This window comes from Polypterus senegalus, chromosome 16 (assembly GCF_016835505.1).
Source record: "Polypterus senegalus isolate Bchr_013 chromosome 16, ASM1683550v1, whole genome shotgun sequence".
NCBI classification, from domain to species: domain Eukaryota; kingdom Metazoa; phylum Chordata; class Cladistia; order Polypteriformes; family Polypteridae; genus Polypterus; species Polypterus senegalus.
The window spans coordinates 83,733,087-83,757,434 of NC_053169.1; the positions used below are offsets into that span (position 1 = coordinate 83,733,087).

The 24,348-nt window shown below is 40.3% G+C and overlaps 1 protein-coding gene across 3 annotated transcripts in view; it reads right to left on the minus strand.

The window, feature by feature from the left end:
• Positions 1 to 24,348, minus strand: part of LOC120516790 (acylphosphatase-2-like) — a 116,669-nt gene that overhangs the window by 13,679 nt on the left and 78,642 nt on the right. Inside the window, exon 4 of one of the 3 annotated variants that reach the window (XM_039738732.1) lies at positions 13,099 to 13,385. The exons of the other annotated variants lie outside the window; for them this stretch is intronic. Coding sequence (XP_039594666.1) covers positions 13,301 to 13,385 — 85 coding nt within the window. The 3' untranslated portion in view covers positions 13,099 to 13,300. Of the gene's footprint in view, positions 1 to 13,098; positions 13,386 to 24,348 lie in introns of those variants that run through there. 3 annotated transcript variants of the gene reach the window in all.

The window sequence follows — 24,348 nt, forward strand, 5'->3', positions numbered from 1 at the left end:
TATCAGAATTGTTTTCTATAATGGATACATTTTGTGCAAAGATAAGAGGGACGTATCCAAAATGATTACTGGCTCCTTTTAACGGACATGTGGTTCAGGGAAATAAGATTCTCCAAACCTTTGTGATCTTTTTTGTCCTTTTGTTACAATACACAAGTCAAGTCAAGTTAGGGAGCATGCATTGGTACAGTGCGTTGCCGCACCCACTTCACGACTAAACAACTCAGGATCCCGGTTGGCAACCCCCCCCGAGGCAGACACGCGGTCCAGTCCCACACTCTGGAAATGACCCTCTATCTGCTGCAGCCAGGTGTTATGTGGGCGACCCCTTAATTTGTTCCAGCCACTTGGGTCCCCAAAAATGAGGATCTTACGAGCTGGATCACCCTCGGGGAAACGCGTCACATGGCCATAGTGCCGTAACTGACGCTCCCTATCAATGCAAGTAATGTGCCTCATTCGGGACTCTGTGAGCAACCGCTCATTCGACACAAAGTCAAACCAACGGTACCTAAGGATTTTCCGGAGAGATACAGTACAGTCTAGTCTCAGGTCACTGGATAGCATCTATGTCTCGCAACCATATAGCAAGATAGGAAGCACCTGGGGCCTCATGTATAAACGGTGCGTACGCACAGAAATGTTGCGTAAGAACTTTTCCACGTTCAAATCGCGATGTATAAAACCTACACTTGGCGTAAAGCCACGCACTTTTCCACGGTACCTCATACCTTGTCGTACGCAAGTTCTCCTCTCGGTTTTGCAGACTGGCGGCACCCAGAGTCAAAGCAGTGCTACTGTTCCTGTGTGATTACTCCTTATTTTCATGACGCGGCTTTATAAATACACCGAAACTAACCGCATATTGTTTATTAGTGTAATGCATCTGATTGTAATTAACTCGTAACAATATAATGGTCCAGGGAACAGCCATAGTATTCCAAATACCATAACTGCTTTAGCGTTGTTACTCTCACTGCACCGTCCTCTTCTTCTTATTTTTCTTCTTCTTCTTTCAACTCCTCCCGTTAGGAGTTGCCACAGCGGATCATCTTTTTCCATATTACTCTCACTGCACCACTCAGAGTATTTATATCACTGTATCTGAGTGTGAATCACAGCAGCAGCTGATCGGAAAGAGAATTATCGGTATACAGCTTTAAGGACACGCTGTCTCAGCCACTGCAAAACGTTTTAAAGCCTTTCCTGTACGGACCTCGCGGTTCAGAAACAGTTTAATCCCAAGAACTTTAAATGCACTCAATCAATTGCACCTTGTAGAACTGTTTGTACTTATAAGTACAATCACCCCACTGTAAACTTGCACTACAGTTATAATATCTCACAACCTGGGCCACTTTATAAAGTGCGTATTTACATATGATGACGATATCATTTTTAAGGTGAAATGCAGCAAAATATGTTTGTTAAATTATACACATAAAACTTTAAATTCATTTAAATAATCTATATTCTTCACTGGGAGTGTTGTTAAGGATAGAATAATTAAACATGTACTACAAAGATATTTCAATGTTCTTTACATTTTGAAGAATCGGCGCTAAGCTTACAGATGGCTTAACGTCTATTACAGAGCTGATTGTGTGGCGATCGGTTACTTGGGGAAAGAAAAGCACTGACTGCAGTGACGGCTACGCCAACATATATTGAATATAAAACAGAAAGAAAAATAACAACACAGCTAAAAACGCAGCGACAAATTTCAGCAAAAGTTAAATGCTTGTGTCATGAGCACAAGGCGGCTATGCAGTGTCTGCAACGGACGTGGCCATCCACCGTGCATAAGCTACCTTACTGACATTGGTGGGCGAAGGAGCCACCGATTCTTCCTCTGCCCAGTGCCACCACAAGCCTAGAGCCGCCCCTGAGTACTGCTGCAATAAATTATTTCATCGAAGTGAAACACATGTTTAATAATGTGCTTTAACTCCTATCATCATGAAAATGATATCACGTATACATCTCAGTATTTTAGTTATTCAGAGAGCTGTAATATCACGAATGTAATGGACTCTGTGTCCAGTTGGAGGAAGAGAGCCAGTTTAAGAAGCAAGTAGTGATTCACACACATAGATCACATAGAGAAGATCAAATACAAAACAAAGCATTTAACGTGCTACTTTAATTACGATGTGATTTGAGAAACTGGTTAATTAAACGATTTTAAGATGAAGTTTATGATGTTCTACTTTAATGACAAAATAAACTACGTGATTAAAGTGGAAATGTCGAGATTGAAGTTGACATTTCGTGCTTTTTCCCCACCGTGTGCCTTTTTTCTCTGTACCCAAATAAGCTTTCATATGACACTCAGACAGTGGGCTTACAACTCGGCTTTTCACGGCGACTTTGATATGTGACTTCTTTTTTATTTCCGGCACTGTGCGATTTTGTGAATGTGAGCTTTCAAGTTTCTCCAACACGCTATGTCACTTGATCAACTTCCTTTTGTTGATTATACCACGGTTTATTTGAACAAATAGTATGTTTTTCCTTTGCCTCCACTTGGTATTCACTGAAATTCTTATATTTTCCCCCGTGCTTTTCCCATTGTCTTTTCACAGAAGGCTGAGCTTAAGGGCGATTTATATTGATTTGCATATTCAAAGAGGCGTAATTCTGGTAGGCGTTGGGGCGTTACATAAAGCGCGTGCACAAGCGTTAGTTTTCACGCTGATCGGAATTTATGTAGCGGAAGAACGTGGAAGTTGGAGTACGCACAGATTCCTGCATCTGGATTTTTCCGTGCGTAAGCACATTTCGGCTTTTGTGCTTACGCCATGTTATAGTGCGAGTTCTACGTACGGCGTTATACATAAAGCCCCTGGTCTCTAAAGACTTGGACCTTTGTCCTTTTGCATAGATATTGGGATCACCACACACCCCTTTCCAGTGACCTCATGCTCTCCCTATACGTCTACTGACTTCATAGGAAAAGTCACCAGAGACATGAATGTCACTGCCAAGGTAAGTAAACCTCTTGACGAGGTCGACACTCTCTCCACAAACAGACACACTGCTGATGGCCGTGCCCAAGAGATCATTAAAGGCATGGATCTTGGTTTTCATTCAGGACACTCGCAAGCCCAGACACTCAGACTCCTCGCTCAGTCTCTCGAGCGCCCCGATCAGAGCCTCTATTGACTCCCCGAAGATCACCGCATCAGCAGCAAAGTCAAGATCCATGAAACTTTCTTCACCAACAAATGCTCCACACCCGTTGGACCCTATGACCTTGCCCAACACCCAGTCCATACAATCGCTGAACAGAATAGGAGCAGAACACACCCCGACAAACCCCAGAATCAACTGGGAAAAACACAGAGGTTCTGCCTCCACTCTGCACAGCACTCACAGTACCAGTGTACAATACACACACACATAAACATATTAGCTTTTTGCAATGTATGTCACATTTAAGTAATGACTGTTGAAATACCTCCACTCATCTATCCATTCTCAGTATTTACCCCATGTCTGTCTGGCTCCAAGTAGAGTAAGGAACCTACAAACATCCCAGCAGGAAAAAAAATTCCTTGTTGCATCCTGGTGATTAGAACATTCAAATTTTTTTTAAATAATTCTGTTATGCATTTAGTTCACATGACATGGTGACTGAGAACTAAAATAATGGACCCCTGGCAGTTGCAGAGGAACCACTTAGGGTGGCCTTACAATCATTAAAAGAGAAGCTAATGTCACAGTCATAATTTATGTCATCAGATGACAGTACTTCAAATCTTAATTGAAGAAGCCAGTCAAATGAAAGAAAGGAGTCATTATACTGAAAAACATTGGCCTGTCATGAATGAATTAGAAAATCACTGTTCATTTCCCAAATAATTTCTGTCACCAAAGCATTTTGGATTTGGATTTTTATAGTTTCCATTTAATGGCTTGAAGGCTCAGTGAGAGCAAACATATACCCTTAATTAAAGAAACCAGACAAAGAAAACATAGAATAGCAAACTTCACTTCCAACGGGACGCTCTCATTTAGTATAGACATACTGTATGAGCTAAGAAGGGAAAGCTTTTCTTTTAATGACTTTGATTTTGCAGTGAGCACTGCCCAAACAATTTTTGACATTTGCAGCTAATTATTATTTGATCTATAAACAGGGAACTGTGTCATTCCTTTCCTGCATGAGTCTGTCGCAGCCAACACCATACTATATAGTATATGTGAAAGAGCAATTTCACTAACGTAGGGAGTTCTAAACTAAAAAGTCAAATGTTACACTTTTTAAGTGTACTGAATGTTCTGCTTAAACATGTGACAGAGGATTAATTTTAAATTAATAGTCCCCGTGGACTATGATGTTTGCTGATGATATTGTGATCTGATAGTAGGGAGCAGGTTGAGGAGACCCTGGAGAAGTGGAGATATGCTCTAGTGAGGAGAGGAGTGAAAGTCAGTAGGAACAAGACAGAATACATGTGTGTAAATGAGAGGGAGGTCAGTGGAATGGTGAGGATGCAGGGAGTAGAGCTGGTGAAGGTGGATGAGTTTAAATACTTGGGATCAACAGTACAGAGTAATGGAGATTGTGGAAGAGAAGTGAAGAAGATAGTGCATGCAGGGTGAAATGGGTGGAGAAGAGTGTCAGGAGTGATTTGTGACAGACGGGTATCAGCAAGAATGAAAGGGAAGGTCTACAGGATGGTAGTGAGACCAGCTATGTTATATGGGCTGGAGACGGTGGCACTGACCAGAAAGCTGGAGACAGAGGTGGAGGTGACAGAGTTAAAGATGCTAAGATTGGCACTGGGAGCGACGAGGATGGACAGGATTAGAAATTAGTACATTAGAGGGTCAGCTCAGGTGGGACGATTGGGAGACAAAGTCAGAGAGGCAACATTGCATTGGTTTGGACATGTGCTGAGGAGAGATGCTGGGTATATTGGGAGAAGGATGCTAAGGATAGAACTGCCAGGGAAGAGGAAAAGAGGAAGCCCTAAGTAAAGGTTTATGGATGTGGTGAGAGAGGACATGCAGGTGATGGGTGTAACAGAACAAGATGCAGAGGACAGAAAGATATGCCGCTGTGGCAACCCCTAACTGGAGCAGCTGAAAGAAGGATCTATTTTAAGTGCTAAAATATCTTAACAGTATCATAACATTATTTTGTTTGATGGTTTGCCAAAGATTGATTCCACAGAGACCTACCTGACTATCGCCAATTACAAAATTACTAAGACTTAGAAAGGCTTTGTCAGTTGTGAAGCGATTCTCACATTAGGAACCATTCTTAAGCAGATCTACAGTTGCATAAGAAGCCAATTTGCAGATTAGCTACAGTAAAGTCTTTAATGCAACACAGATTAAATCCTACTTGATTTCATTGTACAGATAAAGCTAACAGATTTCTTATATTGACAACTCATCCTATGAATTCCACTTTGAAAGAAAGACTCATTTAGAGATATACTCTTACAGGCTGCATTTACGGCCATTTTCCATGCTATGCAAAATATATTCTCTATTGAAATATACACCGTTAACAAATGAACGCACTCATTCTAAGCAGCTGATGGAGGTCTCCTTTACTCTAAATGTGCGGTTTGATAAGAGGACTGCAAGAAAGTTTGGTGAAACATACACATAATATAATCAAGTCACTATAACAGGAACAAAAATGAACGTACAATGCATACATGGGATTAAAAATGGCAAAATAACAAATGATCAAATGAGATGTCCTACTGAATTGATCTTTTAAACATAACATGTTTTGGGGTGCCTTACTTTCAAAGAAGCATCTTCATTTCAGGTGATAACATTGAGTTTCATTTGGTCAACTGTGTAAAATCCACCTGTCCAACTGTATCCAGAGGAGGGGGTGCTAGACCCCTGTGAATCGATTTGTCTGAAATAACTGTCAAATCACCTCCTTAGGAAATTAGGTACTTAGCTTGGTTTAATGTTCATCGTAAACGGGTACAGAAGAAAGATGCTCAGGGAGGAACAGATCTGTTGTCTCATTTCATTGGATTCACAAAGTGAGCAGAGAGTGGAATTGTTTCCCTGGTGAAATAGTTGTCTTCATTCAATTATCTGTTTCCAGAGTTCCATATTCTTTACAATTTACCGTATATACTCGAGTTTAAGTTCTCCCACGGATAAGTCGGGGCTTGATTTTACCGTATAATTTCAGCTGTTTTATAATGTCGGTTGTATAAGTCGAATGCGGAAAACTCACGCTGTTGGTCCAAGAGATTATGATATGCTAGTGCCTACGTGAGAGAGTAACCACGGAGCACACGACCTTTTTTTTCTATGTATTGTGCCTACGTGACCACACGGTAATACCCAAACTATTTCGAAGAAACGTTTGCACTGTTTTGTGTGTTTTTTTTTTTTTTGTATCTAACACCCTCATACACCTTTTTCATAAAAGCATCCCTTATCTACGATGGAGTGTTCGATCAGAAGAAAATATGAAGTTGGTCTTACATTAAAAGTCATTGAAGTGGCGAAAGAAATTGGAAACTGCGCTGCTGCAACAAAAGTCGATGTGTCTGAGAAACTGGTGTGAGATTGGAGGAAGCAAGAAGATGTAAAAAAAAAAAATTTTTTTAAATGAAGTGTTGTATTTTTGAACGAGCGTTTAAGTCGGGGTCTGATCTTATGATCGATTTTTTGGGTTTCAAGATCTGACTTATACGCGAGTATATACAGTACTCTTTCTTTTGTAATTTGTAGATTTTCATATATCCCTCCAGCCTGTTAGAACACCACAGATGTCGTTAGAAACATCAACCTGTCCCAGCCTGTTTAAATTACATTGATGTTTCTCGAAAACTCTATTGTAAAGGATTTTTAAATAAAAGAACCGTCTTCATCTACTACAACAATGCACCAAATGTTGTACCAGGTCCCACAATATGGATGTGCTCACAGACAACGGCGACACAATGAAAAAACTGATATCTACACCAACCAGGTTTGGTTAGCAAATACAAAACAAAAATTAATCCAGGATGTAATTTCAGTTCATTACCAGGTATGCTCCCTCATACTGGGCCAATTTCAAGTCATGTGTATATTATGAGAAATGAAAGAAGACCACATTACCAGAAAAATGCTCACTGACATGTGAAGGATGTTACATTGTTCTTGTTATCTGAAGTAGCTGGTCAGCATTATTTTCCCTGGCAACATGTAAATGTCACTAATGCATTATTTAGTGATATTGACACATATGAACACATCGCACAAACCAATCCCACCTATGTAGACACCAAAAATATATATACAGTTCACTTAGTATTAGCCCAGAAATTGTAACTGTGCACTTAAAAAAAAAGGTTAGATCAGCACCAGGCAAGATTAAAAACATTAAACATATAAACACTGTGAACCTTGAGTGAAAACGGCCTAAAATTCTTAAAGATTTGATTTCTTCAATTTGTTTTTTTAACAAAGGCTAATTGAACGAATAAGGGACGATACCGTATATTCATTATTATTCTGTCCAGTACTAGTCTTGTGAGGCCAGACATCAAAGTCAAAGCGAACTTTATTGTCATCTCAACCATATAGAAGTATATAGATTACGAAGAAATTACGACGCTCAGGGTCCACAGTGTAACTACATGAAGTGCAAATAATAAATTAAAAATAGAATTAAAATTCAAATTTAAAAATGAAAACACAAACAAGACATTGTGCAAAGACAAGACAAAGAAGTAGCAGCAATATTGACGTGTAGTAAGCAATATGAACATTGATGCAATGTATGGTATTTGCAATCTAGATACATAAATATAGTCAATAGATATGTAATATAATATAATAAATAAATGATATAGAAATACAGAAATTATCAGTGTATGATATTAGTTCTTTAAGACGTGTGTAAACAATGACAGGTCAGAATGTTTCACAGCAGAAGGATATCAAGAGTGTCAAAATACTTAAAAGTCAGTATGAGATTTTCAATTCTTTTTTACATGCACACTCGTCTTTGCAGGACAGTGGCTTTCCGAGAATACTTGTCTGGGTGTAAAAGTTTATAGCGAAATCCACCACTGAAAAGGCCTACAAGACATCTCCCTAAAAACCTGCACCCAATTCCTTCCACTGGGATTTCAGGAGGAGAGTCAAAGAAACCGAATAATAGGCTCGATGCCGAGATAAAATAAAAAAAAACTAAAATTGCAATTATCTATTCAGGAACTTAGTGACACAGGTAACTGAAGCTTAATATTTAATTTGTACATTGTAAAAAGTGTGGCCGCAGAAGAGACAGACAGACACACAAACCACTGCGGCTACTTGGCCCCACGTGTTTGAGTAGTTCTAATGTCTGCTATGATATCTTTCTGTCTTTTTGACTACTACACCACTATATGGGATAAAAGCAGCAAACAGAGATTAGATAACATTGTGGTCTATGGGCCTTCTGTGTGTTTTTAGACAAATGTTTTTGCCTTCCATATCCTGTTCTTTTTACCAAATTTACAGTATGTACTTATTCTTTTCTGGCACAATATAATCTTGGACTAGTTATTAAGGACCCTGAGATAAAAAGGTTGATTATAAAGACTGAGATAACGTAGGCCTACTACGAGAAATTTAGTAAACAGATTAACTCAACTGTATTTTTTATTTATTTATTTATTTTTTTTTTTATTTATTAATTTTATTACAATCAATACATAGCAATCAAGATTTTACAAAAAAAGAATTATGCTAAGAACAGATCGATCCCCACCCTTGAGAGAGAGAGCAAGCCAAACGGTGTAAAATTTAAGGCTTGTAAAAATACCTAAATCAACAAATTCTCTGTGCTTTATAAACTCATTTCAAAATATTACTGATTAGATCCTGCCATGTTTTGAAAAAAGTCTGTACAGATCCTCTAACTGAGTATTTGATTTTTTCCAATTTTAAATAATATAACACATCAGTTTCCCACTGACTTAAAAGAGGAGAGTTTGGGTTCTTCCAGTTTATCAGAATAAGTCTGCGTGCCAACAGTGTAGTGAATGCAATCACAATTTGTTTGTCTTTCTCCACTTTAAGACCCTCTGGAAGAACCCCAAACACAGCTGTTAATGGGTTAGGAGGGATTGTGAGTCCAAGACTGTCTGAGAGGTAATTAAAATTTTTGTCCAGAATAATGTTAATTTGGAGCAGGCCCAGAACATGTGACCCAGTGAGGCTGGGGCTTGGTTGCAACGTTCGCAGGTTGGATCATGCCCTGGATACATTTTGGAGAGTTTTAGTCGAGACAAATGTGCTCGATATATAATTTTGAGTGGTATAATTGTATGCTTTGCACATATGGAGCTCGAGTGAATTCTCTGCATTGCTACTTTCCACTCCTTTTCTGATATATGAATTGAGAGATCTTTTTCCCAGTGTCCTCTTGGATCTTTGAAAGGAAGGGATTGTAAAAGGATTTTATATATTGTAGAGATTTTTTTATTTTTAATAAATTTTCAAAAACCTCAAGTAAACTTTTTTCATGTTGTCATTATGGGGTGTTGTGTGTAGAATTCTGAGGAACAAAATGAATTGAATCCGTTTTGGAATAAGGCTGTAACATAACAAAATGTGGAAAAAGTGATGCGCTGTGAATACTTTCTGGATGCACTGTATGACAAGATTTAACAAATGTTAGAAATAAAGAATTAAAAAAAAACATATTGTTTCCTGCAGAGGCATTAGCTCTCTTGGAAATGTGTTCTTTTAAAATTGTGGCATATTAAATAATTAAACAATATCATAATATACCAGAAAAGGCGATATCCCTCCCATAGTGATTACGGCGGTACAAGAATCACATGAGACAAAATATCTTTTAGCTTACATTTACTGACGGTTAACGCGGTTACAGACGGGGAGGCATATGGACAGACTTTATCCAGGTGGGAAATCTGGATCAACACAGTCAGCCATTTTCTCCATTCCCACGCTGGGAGGTTTTTCAACAACTCTTTGTCGACACAGCCTCGAAGGGTCTGGCTACTGTCCAGACCTTTTATACGGTTCTTCTTCAACTTGCTGGTCCTTTCTGTCTCCAAACAAGGGCTGAATTCCTCCCCCACAAAATACAGAAATATCATAGTGCTTACATGCCGATTCTCATTCTCCCAGTAAGGAAAGAAGATTTGTGCTGATAGAGGACAGAAATACCCTAACCTGTGTTTAAGCTGACCATACAAGCCTCCAGTTGTCTTTGGCTATCTAATCCAATGCTTGGCTAGCAATTCTAACTGCTGAGCCCCTGTGTGCCACAGTTAACATGCACATGTGAATAAAACTCATAACAGTATTGTCCAGATATAGTGACATAAAGAAACATGTAGTATAACACATATAAATGCTATCACGTATCAAAGCTTATGCCAGTGGTTCTCAAACTGTGGGGCGGACCCCCCTAGGGGGGCACGAAGTAACAAAAAGGGGGTTGCGAAGATGTGAAAAAAAGAAAACAAGATCGAAAATATGAAAAATACATCTATTGAAACCAAAACAAATTAACTTAAACTACATTCTGATACTAGAAAAATAAATATAGAGTTAGATAAATGTCGATAAAAGTTAAGTAGGTATAATAAAATATGCATCTATGATACATCATTAATTAAAAAAAGAACAAATTGGTATTAGTGGTATCCTTTCAAAAAAACGTTAGTGGGGTACGATTAAAACTGTTATGAAAACTCGGGCTGCGGTGGGTTGGCACCCTGCCCAGGATTGGTTCCTGCCTTGTGCCCTGTGTTGACTGGAATTTGGCTCCAGCAGACCCCCGTGACCCTGTATTCGGATTCAGTGGGTTAGAAAATGGATGGATGGATGAAAACACGGGTCGCAAATACTTAAAGGTTGAGAAATGCTGGCTTATGCAAAAGATAAAATAAGTTAAAGTTAGAAGGTTTATGTTTCTATTGTGTTTTTTGGAGCCTTTTGGTTGGAGTTGTCCCACAATATTAATAAAGGTGGGTGGTTTTAGTCAAAGCCATTCAAATATTTGTCTCCGTTTTCCTGTACCAACTGCATATGTTCACTGCTCCACATTATTTGACTCTGGGTATTTTATCAGTTCATGTCTACTGACCACCCTATGTGTCTCAAACGTACCCTTAAAACAAGTCGTGGTCGCTGATTTTATTTGACAAATCATCTTCTTTCCAGTAACACCCACAGAAATACACCATTCACAATTCTTCTTCCTCCAAAAAAATGTTGCTCACTGCCTTCCTACTCAAACTTAATCTAAGTGAGGCAGTGAGTTCTTTTTCAACGCTGACCCAGGGCCTGCTTCTGGTTTCCTGTCCAAGGCCTCTGAAGCACTTCCAGGTCGTACACAAACCAGGGCAGTCCTCCCCCAGCAGTGCCTTCTGGTGGTGCCCAAAGATCCTGACAGGGCTGAGTGTCTGCACCTTCACATACTCCTTCCATTATTACCTCTCTTCTGCCCAGGAGGCCTGTCCTTCCTCTCTGGTACATACAACCGTTTTTACCAAACTTGATCGTCAGATGGCACATAGTTTGACTCACTTTTAAAAAAGGGGATGCTAGAAAACAGCATTTAATACGTCCACTTGTAACTATTGATACATGATTATGCCTCATGGTTTAGCTAATGTACCAGCAGCGTTTCAATCTTTTGTTAATAAAATTCTCAGGGGTAATTTTGGGGAATTTATTTACTAGTGGTATTTAACATCATTTTGATATTCTCCCTACATTTTCAAAATATGTGTCTCAGATGAAAGGCGTTTTAGCACATTTACAAAGGAACAATCTTTTTGTAAAGTTAGAGAAACGTGAGTTCTATAAACCTTCAGCACTGTTACTTGGGTATTGTTCTTCCTACAACAGAAGAAGTGGTAGTGATTTAAAAGTACAGGAACAGATGATGAAACAAAGTGAAAAACAGGCAAAACCAGAACATCTAACAATCAAAGTGTCAAAGCCAAAAACAAAATCTTAACTCATAGCCAAGAAGATACTAAATAAAGTCTAAAACCAGGACATCAAACAACAAAAAAAGTAGGAAAGAAACGTTTTGGGTATTCATTATCTTAAACAACTAGGAAGTCGTTGAATTTTTATACTGTTTACACACTGGTGTCACACGCTGCATACTATCTATTGACCCTACCTAGAAACGGCAAAGTAAAAAGAAAGAAATGTTCATAAAATGGCAGCGTCCTTCAACAAATAAAATGGCATTGTGGGAGAAAGCGATTCATTTTTAATACTGTTAAAAAGAAATCTAAATGTTAAATATAAATTCCTTAGATTTCAAACCTCTAGTTGAAATAACACTTTATTTAAAGTCAAAGGTAAACTTAAAAGTTGCAGAGAACAGCTGATCATAACAGGTATGAAATTCATCATTTTGGTTTTGTATAGATCAAAGTAATATGAAAATGTTAAACCAAGGTCATTGACTTGTAGGATTCATCAACTACTATCATCATTTTATTAAAGAAATGTTGTTCCATTATAGGCCTTATTACCTCCTTGACAATAAAGGTACTGGTAAAATTTGTTATTCTCCTGAAGCACAACATTCATTTGAGACTTTAAGGGCACAGTTCACCTCAACCGCAATCTTATTGACACTTCATTGAAATCTGATGCAGAAGTAAAGCCTCCTGTATGGGAGTTGTAATTCTGCTTCAATAATTTACGGGACACAGGTACTAATTCTTCTAGCTACCGTCTACTGAACAAAATTATGATGTAGGTAACATGAACCTTTGACAATCAAAACAGCCTTAGAAGGATTATGACACTGGTTGGGGGGGGGGAAGGGGAGAGACCACCCAAAAATCATTTTTACAGATCGTAAAAATTGTATTTATTTGTGCAAAATGACTGAACTCTAGACAAGACAGATTATCGGTTGTTTTGTTTTTTTAGCAGATTCACTTTACTTCAAATTGATTTGGAAACACTTTTTGAACCAGATGAATATAAACCTAACCCTGAAAATGTTATTCCTTTTGAGAAATGTTTAGCTTCAATAATCACAGAAGAATCCAAGTATCTGTTATCTAAAATTCTTCAGCAGCATGTCCAGAAGGTAGGCCAAAATGGGAAATTGTTTGTCACTTATCAGGTTCTAGAAGGCATTATGAATTGGGCTCTTTTCAGTCATCCGGGAATTCTTCAAACCTCATTTTTGGTGGAAAAGTGATAAAGACTTCAGAGATTTTATAAATGCCTGTGAGATTTGGTGTAGATCTTCACATGGTCTCCTTGCAGGCTTACTGCAGCCTCCATTCTTTCTCCTAGTTGTCCCTAGGAATATTTAAAACTGGACTTCATTACTGATTTGCTGCTTCCCAGGAATGCGCCACAATATTAATAAGAGATGGTCACTTTTCAAAAAGTGCCTGAAAAAAATTACAGTTAAACCGTGTGTTGAGATATTTTTCAAATAAGATAGATAGATAGATACTTTATTAATCCCAATTTTTGGTTACATGGTTTGCTGTGCTCCCACAGTCCAAAGACATGCAGGTTAGGTGCATTGACAATCCTAAATTGTCCCTAGTATGTGCTTGGTGTGTGGGTGTGGGTGTGTGCCCTGCGGTGGGCTGGCACCCTGCCCGGGGTTTGTTTCCTGCTTTGCGCCCTGTGTTGGCTGGGGTTGGCTCCAGCAGACCCCTGTGACCCTGTAGTTGGGATATAGAAGGGTGGATAAAGAATGGATGGTTGGATGGTTTGCTATGCTCAATTGTTTCTGATAGAGAGCTATATTGTCATTTTGCCTGTGCAAATTAGGCATTAGGTGTAAAATGACTTTGACACACTCATCATTTGTTTAAGATGACTTATACTTTGCCTTTATTAAAAAATCATGAAAATGTAAATCAGTTTAAGTCGTATGTTCTTTGTATTGCTGGTGAATGGATCTGTTTTGTATTCAGATGACATGAAGGAAGTACGATAGATAATTTCAATAAGTAAACAAATCATGCAGTTGTAAAGCAGATCATTCACTTTCCGCTATTATGAATACATGTGAGCTCTGTTTGAGCTGTTTTGGTACAGCACTTTTATTATTAAAATTATATTTTCTTTTTGTTACTTAAATTTTGTTCAGTTCTGTTATTGTGGTACCATTTAGTTTAACTGGGGCATTGCCAATTTTAGGGTTGATTTTCATGGCTGTGGCCATGTTGCTTACAGTGATGGTGCCAGTTGCTGAACATTTGTTTTACTAGTAATGATGTGTGTGATGTTATAACACTAATGTTCTCTTTTACGGCTAATTTTTTTTTTTGTTTCTTTTCTCCCAGGGCTGAATATTTTTCCAAAAACTAACATTTTTTTAAAAAAAAAAGAACACAAAGCAGTTGTTTAACATATCAAATCAACAAAAAATATTTACTTTTGACAAATGTTACTGCCTAGCATGTTGTATGCTGTGATTACATACTATGATTACACATACGTATCACATACATGTTACACAGCAAAGTCCTGCAAAGTCTGATCTCGCTCAAAGCCGCCAATTGCATGCATTGCCACATTGCACTGCTTACAATATGTGATGCTTTGGTGGCTCCTTTTCAATTGTCCGCTGCTGCACTTTCTCACATATATTGTTAGTGTGTACTTGTGACAGGTGTCTGGTCACACTTACAGGTAATCTAACTTAGAGACCATTTAAATATCCGACTACGCCACCCAGTTTATTAAGAGACTGGGAACTCCTGAAATTTACCAATAATAGCACACAGTGTTCTTTAAATTGGGCGGTGAGTAAACACACAATGTAATATCAGGAAAAGCAACAGTAACTTATATTACACTAGACAATAATAAGTACATGAAAAAGATAAATGAACATAAACAAAATCTAACAATATCAAGAATGAATTTCCTTTTTCTAAAAGGAAAACACACAGTCCACACTCTAAACGTCCGTCAAAAACAGAATTGGAGGATACAACCTTTAGTGGTGCAGAGTCCAGTTTGTTCTCAGTGTTACCCCAACACTTAATCATTCAACTGTCAATGGATGCACTCTGTTCACCGGACACTCATTTCACAACAGACGTTTTGTCAAAATCGTGGAATCCCTGTCAGCGTGTCTTCGTTGTTCATTTTTTTCCACTCTGGGCTCCTTGTGTTGCTGTGACCTCGGTACGCCTCATTTCTCGTCTGCCAGCTTTGCTCGGTCCTTTCATGCGGCTTCCCTCTCTCGCTGGACTCACAACTGGCGTCTCCTTGTGGAGCTGTCTCTTCCTCCCTGGAAGTAAGTCTTGCTGTCCTTGTGCCTCCCGTCGTGCCAGCCAGGTACCCCAGTCTGCCAGTGAGCCTCTGTGCTCTCTCTGCGAGTCTTGGCAGCGTTCTCAGTGGACTGTCCCTCTCCCTTTGCCTTCTCCTGGCCAGGGATTAAATCTCCTTCAGTCCCTGCAATTATCAGTTCTGGACAATTAGATTAAACAATGGCACATCGAAATTTCCTGGGTTTAACAAATAATGGCAAACACAAGTTAACAAAATGTATTGTCACCACCTGCTGTTTAGAAACCAATATTGTCAAACATGTTAATTGCCAAGTCAGGTAAATCCTCCAAGGAAGGAGCAGTTCTGTTATCACAATTTGGTATTGTTTGTAATCTGAACCAGCCAAAAATTTCAAAGCGGTGACTCTTTTGCAATCCAGCAAATACCTACAGTCTGCAGACAGCCTTTTAACTTCTCACTCCCACTGCCAACAATGGGTGCCTATTGCCTGTTCATCTGCTGGGCTTTAAATGTAATATTTGCATGTTTCCTTTCCTAAGAGAGAAATGGAATGACTCAGTGTCCCCCCTCTGACATACTGTAGAGAGGCAAGTCACCCGTATGACATCGTGCCATGCCACAGACTCCAAGTTTTCTGCCCGCATGAAAACCGTATTGTCACCTCTTTTCCTCTACAGCCTGTGAAGGCCTGTGTCTCCTGTTCACCCTCACTGTACCACAAGCTCCAATTCCCCTGCTCTGTAGGTCCATGAACAATTCTGGGCATGTATAAAAATTGTCCAAATGTACACAACATGACCCAAATATTCATAGCCCTGAAGCAGCTCCAGCACAACCTGACTTGTCAAGGGACAGTTCTCTCTTTGAAAGAAATACTTTCCTGTATATGTAATTACTTTGAGGCAGAAATCAGTGTTTGCTTCTGTCAGTACAAAATCCTTTATGCCATACTTTGTGGGCTTGTCTGGCATATATTGGCAGAAAAAAAAGGCATCCCTTTTATTTTATCATAGATTCATGCACAGACAAATCACGGCCAGGCTGATAAAATTGTTTATATGTTGGTTCCACAATGTCAAGCAGGGGCTGAACTTTATACATGGGGTTACAGCCTGGCTCACCCCTTGGGATTTCCATCCATCCATCCATTTCCTAACCCGCTGAATCCAAATACAGGGACACGGGGGTCTGCTGGAGCCAATCCCAGCCAACACAGGGCACAAGGCAGGAACCAATCCCGGGCAGGGTGCCAACCCACCGCAGGACACACACTAACACACCCACACACCAAGCACACACTAGGGCCAGTTTAGAATCGCCAATCCACCTAACCTGCATGTCTTTGGATTGTGGGAGGAAACCGGAGCGCCCGGAGGAAACCCACGCAGACACGGGGAGAACATGCAAACTCCACGCAGGGAGGACCCGGGAAGCGAACCTTCATCTTGTCTTTTGTTGTGGGTTTCCACTTTGAAAAACGAGAATGTGATGCAAGCGCAGCCCGCGATTCAAAAAATGCCTCTGCATACCCCTGTTTGTCTCATCTGACAGTATCTGAAAAGCGGCATCAGGAGAGAGCAGCCTCAAGTAGTCCAGCGGCTGGTAATCGGTCGTGTCCAACAGCAAGCCATGCCGTCTTGTGAAGTCCGGTAGCCAGTTCGGCTCCCAAGGATTAATGTCTGGGTATTCCACCCATGCGAACCTTGCCGTTGGTGCACCGGCTGTGTGAATGCGCTCAGCTGGCAGCCAATCAGCAAGGGCGGCATCGGCTGGTGTCCAATCAGCTGATGCCGGCTTCTCACTGTCTTGCTCGATCTCCTGATCACTGTCAATAAAATCTGATTCTGAAAAATCAGATCTGACTCAGCAATAATGCACAAAACATCGTCTGCCGAGTATTTTCTTTTCTGCACTCGTTCGCTCCCTTGTGAGATGTCGATGCCATCTTGCCTTTGTTTACATTTGTTTACATTTCGCAACTCAGGCACATGCAAGGATTAGTTGCCGAGTCAATGAATCTAACATTCCTCCAAGCAAAGAGGGAATGCCTGTGACGTGACAGTGAGTTTTGTCGCCATTAACAGCCGATTGTCGCCCTCAACCCCTCCTGTCGACAAAAGTCGACATCCGCCCTAAAAGAGTTAAGACTGAGATAAGCTCAGATTTTTGCTTGTGAAATTTTTAAAAAAGGGAAACAGATCACTGTTAGGAATTTCTTTTCTGATTGATGTTCTAGACAGGCCAATTATTTCAGAGTCAGACACCTTTGCCTCTCTTTAGACCAAGGGTGTCCCATTCTGGTCCTGGTGGGCCACAGTACATGCAGGTTTTCATTCTAACCATCTTCTAAATTAGTGAGCTGTTTTTGCTGCTGATTAACTTGTTTTGCCTTAGTTTTAATTGACATAACTCAGACCCCTTAGTTTTTTCTTTTTCCTTAATGAGCAGCCAAACACTAATGAGACACAAAACATGAAAATAAAGAAAGGTGAAGGTCTCGGTCATGTTGGTCTGCTCAGGTCACCAAAACATCTTGAACAGTCTGCTGTGGCAGAATGAGAGCAACAACAAGTCCTGATATTCAATAACGGCTTTAATTAACAGCTAGAATTGGCTTCTTATTAAGAAATTGGTTGGAGTGAAATTGGCTGGAGTTTGACGTTCCAATTTAGCTGGTCATCTGTTGGCTTGTTTCACATTTCATTTCTGTTTAGCTGCCATTTAATGAAGAAGCAAATCAATTCAGTGGATTTAATCCTAAAATAGGGCCATTAAAATGAAGGGAAAAGGAGTTCATTAGCAGCAAAAACTGATCACTGATTAGGAAAAGGGTTAGAATGAAAACCTGCAACCTCTGCGGCCCACCAGGACTGGAGTTGGACACCCCTGCTTTAGACAGTCCTACTTTGGCTATCCCTTTAGAAATCATCTTAATTTTCTGGGCCTTTTTAAAGATAACACCCTTCTGGCTTCTCCACCTTGGCATAACTTTAACTCTTAAGGATTCCTACAAAAATAAATTTGTTAGTAGTGAAAGCAGTCTAGAAATTGAACTCACAACAACAGCACATGAATTTGAATTTACAGGAGAATTAGTTGGGCTGCACAAGACTTTCCACTTCGTGCTCTAATGAACGCCCTGTTTCTGCTGGTACTAAGCTTTGGATCTTTGTCTTGCTGCATAATGAGAGGCCAGAGGCATTTCCTTGTACATGAATAGACAAGAGGTTTTTGTCAATTATGAAGTCATTTTGCAGCTAACAATAACGACAAGTTCCACAGGCGTCCGTGCATTCCTATGACATGAAATGATGTCCAATGTATCACACCGAGGCTCTGGCTGCCTATCTCTCTTGACGGCTGTAAACAGGGGACACTACAGTATGGAGAGAACTCTGCATAACAGAATAAAAGACACAAGAAGACATCCCTGTCAGAACAGTTCATTTTTAAAGTCCAAGTACTTTATATTTATTGTACTGATAAATTCCTTAACAGCTAAAATCTGATTAAGGCAACATTCAGTTAACAATAAAATCAAATTATTTTAACTATTTGAAAAACTTGTATTAATTAATAATGTAAGTAGCTATCTGGGTTTAATTCCCCATAGTTCAATAGACGTTTACGTGGGTTTTACCAGGATTTATGGTTTACTCCTGCGTCAAACTCTAACTTGATGCGTTTTCGGTGGGCATGTACTAGTGGCAGGGCCGGATTAAGGTGGGTGCTATTGATGCGGCAGCATTAGGCCCATTCCTGAAACAGGCCCAGATGAAAACAGACGAGAATTTTCCGGAAGCTGAACAGTTTTCCTTTGCTATATTAACCTCAAAATAATTCTTAGAATGAAATTTGGAGTCCGACTTTCGGACACCTAGACACTGCGTTACTTATTATACAGTTCCTATTGTTCTTTGCGCTGTGACGTTACTATAACATCACTGTGTTTATTGTTAACCAAAGATTTCAAGTTAATGCTATCAATTTTACGTTAAACAGTTTACTTAGTAATTTAGCTGCGTTTTTTGCAATATCTTGTGGATTCTTGCCACTTTATTGTTGATCGGTAAGTACCACGTAGTAAATTTTTCACCTTGAAAGTTAGTTGTACAGTAAAAATCGATGGCTATTTAAATGGTTATCTGTAAAGGTAAAACTAAAAGCTGGCCCGCGGACCCAACATGGATGTTTAGAATTTCTTTAAATCCTCGACAGGATTCTGGTCTATTATGAAATTTAAATCGTAGACAAATTTTTACCCTCAACAGCCTGGATTGAGTCACTTTGACCCAACGTCTCTACAAATTCGTAAGAGAATTGTGAAATTTTGTGTATTTCATTGTTAGGTTTTCTGCATTAAGTGCACTTTTCAGACAATTGCTATTGAATGTTGATGTTACATAGTTTGATGTTAATCTCGAGTTCTTACGATACTACGTCGTTATTATTATTCCTGTTCAATGAAGGCTGGCTGGTTGTGTCGCAAGCAATTAAGGCTCCTTGGTCGGTCTGAGTGCGCATGTATGGTGAGTGTCGAATGCAGAGGCACCAATGCCGAGAAAAAATAGGCCTGTTTTGTGCTGCAGCATCAGGTCCAATTTCGTCTTAATCCAGCCCTGACTAGCAGGCCTTTTTAATAGCTGGCCTCAATTGAATATGTGGTTTCTATCTCATGCGTTGTGCCCCAGATACACTCCACTTTCTTAAAGAAGATTCAGAATAAGCATGGTGTGGTGGGTGGCCGGGTCCCATGCCCACCCCTTCAACTTATGTTCCGGGGGAGCAGCCATGGGCTCCTCAGTACCTCCCCCAGGACGCTTGGTGGCAGCCTCCCTGGTTGACGATGGTGCCTCAGTTTCCCGCAGGGTTCCATGGGAGATGGAGTTCTACCCAACCGTGTGGGGATCTGGGGTGGACGCCAGGGGGTGCTGCATGGATCCCGGAGCCCGCATGGATACCTCTACAGCCCCACCCAGAAGTACAACAGGTGATCAAGAACCTGGAGCACTTCTGGGTGGGTTATTAAAAGGACCACCACCCACCACTCAGAAGCCAGAATCGGGAGGAAGAGGACGAGGTTGCCTGCGAGGAGTGGTGGTGCCAAGGTCTAGAAGTTGTGTGTTGTCCAAAGTAAATGCTTTTGGGACTGTGTTGTGGCTGGAGGGATTACGGGGAAGACGTGCCCTCCAGCTGAAGACAAATAAAGTCTGTTTGGATTTTACACGTGCCTCTGGGTCAGTCTGTGCCGGGTCAGGCGCAATATAGCACCTTTATCACACATGGATAGATAACAGTCTAATAATTATTGTAATAATAATACAATAATTATAGCTATTAATGCTTTTACAAATGATACATTTTATATTAAAATCCTTTGTAGGCAGGCAACAATATTTATGCAGTGATAAATACATGTGAAAGTCATAACCCCTGAAACATTCTGAGACTTCAGTAGTTTCTGACGGCTTGAATTGAGTTCACACAAGATACAGCAGTGCGAGGGTCAGCTATTGAGTGCCACCATTGTTAATTCATAAGCACGTCAGTGAAATTCTGGATGCAATTAATAAGAATTCGTTGATTTAATTTAGCATGTAAGTGCAATCTTGCATACAGGACACTGCACCGTTTTAGATGCATTAGGGAAGTTCTTTCACAAGGGTCAAATGCTAAATTAAATTGTGAGCTTAGTGTTTGTAGGACAAGTGAGATGTGCATAGAAAAAAAAATTCAAATTGCTGTCCCACATAATGTTTTGTGAATGAGCCTCTCTGGAGCAGAAAAAACAAGTATACTGTATACAGGCGATCGATGGACTTTACACTCAAACTTTGCAATGTTCTGCTGAGAAAACATATGAATGATTACAGTATATCCAGTTTCAGTCACTTTGTTACAAAAAAAAAAGATTGAGGTTTAAAACTGCCTGTTCAGAAAATAGCCAACTAGTGCATCTGTGGACTATGAAACATCGTTTTTAAGTAGACAAGCCTATGAAACCAAACCACTTCAGTGTTGAGCAGAACACATTTATTAGGACCTTAATACAAGCATTTACAATTGTCAAAGATACTGACTAAATTAATTCAGATGTCACCTTTTAAATGAAGTACTGACAACTCCCCTTAACGACACTAGTGGAAATTAAGAGAAAGTATAATGAAGACAGGAAGCACTCTGTTACACAGATGGCAGAATGAATCTCCTATAAAATGCCCAACTTTAAACTTTAAATGCCCAACTGATCGAGATTCTTACCTGTGACTGAGCCTTACTGTAACAGGACCATACTGCCAGGTACAGTTAGTGGAAAAGACACACACAAATACAAAGTAATATGGAAACCGTAACAAAGCCCATGGTGTGGAGTACAATTCCTCACGATTAGTGAGAGCTGGTTTGTATTCATCCATGTTAAAATTAGTAAGTGAAAAGCACAAATTACTAGATGAAAGCTAATTGAAATTTAGTTGAAAAGTAAAATCCGTGATACGAGTTTTTTGTGCTCGTTCATATCTGCAGAACTGCCAATCATCTAAAACTCTTCTATATATACAGTGGCACTATGTGGCATGAATGTCAGGTTATGTTTAACTTGAATAATGCCCTGTGTAATAATAATACGCCAAAGACATCATAAAGGTTGGGGGCAGCCACCCATATATTGTTTTTCCCAGCTGCAAAAGGGTTTGTTGTATCATAAATCTCAAGTGCATTTCACAGAGTCCAAACTAGAACTGCCTATAGTAGCCCAAGATGGAGGCTTTAAAGGCCTGGAGAGGAACTGATGTCATCAAAATGGCCGGAACCGGAAGTGACGTCAGCAAAGGGGCAGGTTTCGGAGGAGACGTCAGCAAAGGGGCCGGCTTTGGAAGCGATGTCAGCAAAGGGGCCGGCTTCAGAGGTGGCGTCAGCAAAGGGGCGGCCGGAAGTGACGTCTTCTGAGGCGCCGGAACCTTGCAGGATTTCCCGGGAAAGGTCTGTAGGGAACTGAGAAAGACAGTCAGCGCACTCCGCCGCCCCCTGGTCAGATGTTTCAGTAAAGTTACTAAGGCCCTTTAGCTGCCTCCTACTCGCACGTGTGTGACACCTGTTATGATCCCATCATCCATATCTTGTGTGGTTTACTGGTCTACTTTTCAAGAGGGACAGAAACGAGATGAGCCACAATACAAAAGCCAGGAAACTCACAGATCATCAGGCATAAAGACACATGACAACAGTCTTTGATATGATACAAGATCAAGTACTACAAACTTAATTGCAGCTGCTCCTTTAAAATACTTTCTTTATAAGGGTGTGGACAGAAGTACATTTCATGTAAATTTTAGAAAGAACTTATTCACAAAGAGAACTGAAAATGAATGAAAGTAACATTAATAAATGTCGAGCTGAACAGAATGTTTCATTTTTTGTGTCGTTCTTCATAGTTTTGCACTTGCTATACTCTTAGATTATGCAGCAAGCACTATAAGTAGCAGAACTGCACACACTTGACTTTTATGAACTAACCATGTCCTTTGTAGCAAACGGCTAGGGATCCTGCCCAGCCGGGACACCTGGATGGACCACGAGAGGGCAGCCACCCTGGTTTGCATGGAGGCCACAGGATCGGAGCTTAGAAGCTCTACCCTGTTGAGGTCCATGGCCACTGCCAGGGGGCGCCTGGATAGTTCCGGAGCCATGGACTGGAACAGGAAGCAGACACACCCAGGGTGCTTCCGGGTGCCCAGGCAGCACTTCCGCCACACCAGGAAGTGCCGCAAGAAGGTAATCACGGAGCACATCCGGGTGCATCATAAAAGGGGCCGCCTCACTCCATTCACGGAGCCGGAGTCGGGTGGAAGAGGACGGAGCTTGCGTGTGGAGGAGTGAGGGCAGCAGAAGGAGAAGACGAGAGAGAGAAATAAAGAAGGGTCTGAGTATTTTGGCTGTTTTATGCATTGTGTGGTGCTGTAAAGAAGAAAAGGTTATTAAACATGTGTGATTTTTGGACATCTAGTTCTGGTGCCTGTCTGTCTGTGTACAGGGGCTGAAGGTCCACACTTTATATTCCAAAAGGTGCTCTGGCTCTCTACTACCATCAGGTCACTCTGTCTGCAATGAACATTACAACATGCAGATGTGTGGAGGCAGTATATCTATTATGGGGCATAAAACTGTCATGCTTTATAATATCTGTAGCTAAAATGTATCATCAAAATAAAATTACAACTTTTTACACATCACTTATTACCCAGAGTAGGAAAATTTGACTTCTTCTGTAAAATCAGCAGTCAACACAGGAGATGACAACTGTGCACTTTATTTACTGCCTGGGTGGAAAAGGTTTGTTGAAATTGTATACATGACCTCTGTGAAATAATTCCAGGATGTCCGTATAGACCAATTTTCCTCATAGACTTTGTTGAACGGAAAATACATTTGTTAAACAGCTGTACTCTGTCAGTGAGAGAAATATATTTCAGAAAAGTACTCTTAGCTTCCTTTAATTTACAATAACAGATAAGGTTGCTTATTATGACTGGGAGCAGGAAGTGCAAGTTTTTATTTTCACTATTAGGACTTAATGGATATTTTGTATTAGACTGTAGCACAGATGTGTGAAGCAAACTGGTATCCACTGGCAGACATGGAGAGCCCATCACAACTGTTAGTATGATTCTCGATACAAAACACTTCCTTCCTTCTTTCCTTAATTAATTAACTGTCTTAGTGAGTTAAAACTGAAGACGAATTTAAACTATTTGATGGTGACTCAACTTTTTCGGATTTAATTCTCGCAAAATTTACATATTCAACATTTAACTTTTAGTTTTAACATTTCTTCACTAGTGCCTGCTTCCTCCATCTAAACAGCCATCCATCCAGTATCCAACCCGCTATATCCTAACTACAGGGTAACAGGGGTCTGCTGGAGTCAATCCCAGCCAGCACAGGGCGCAAGGCAAGAAACAAACCCGAGGCAGGGCGCCAGCCCACAGCAGGGTGCACACACACACCAAGCACACACTAGGGACAATTTAGGACCATCAATGCACCTCACCTGCATGTCTTTGGACTGTGGGAGGAAACCGGAGCACCCGGAGGAAA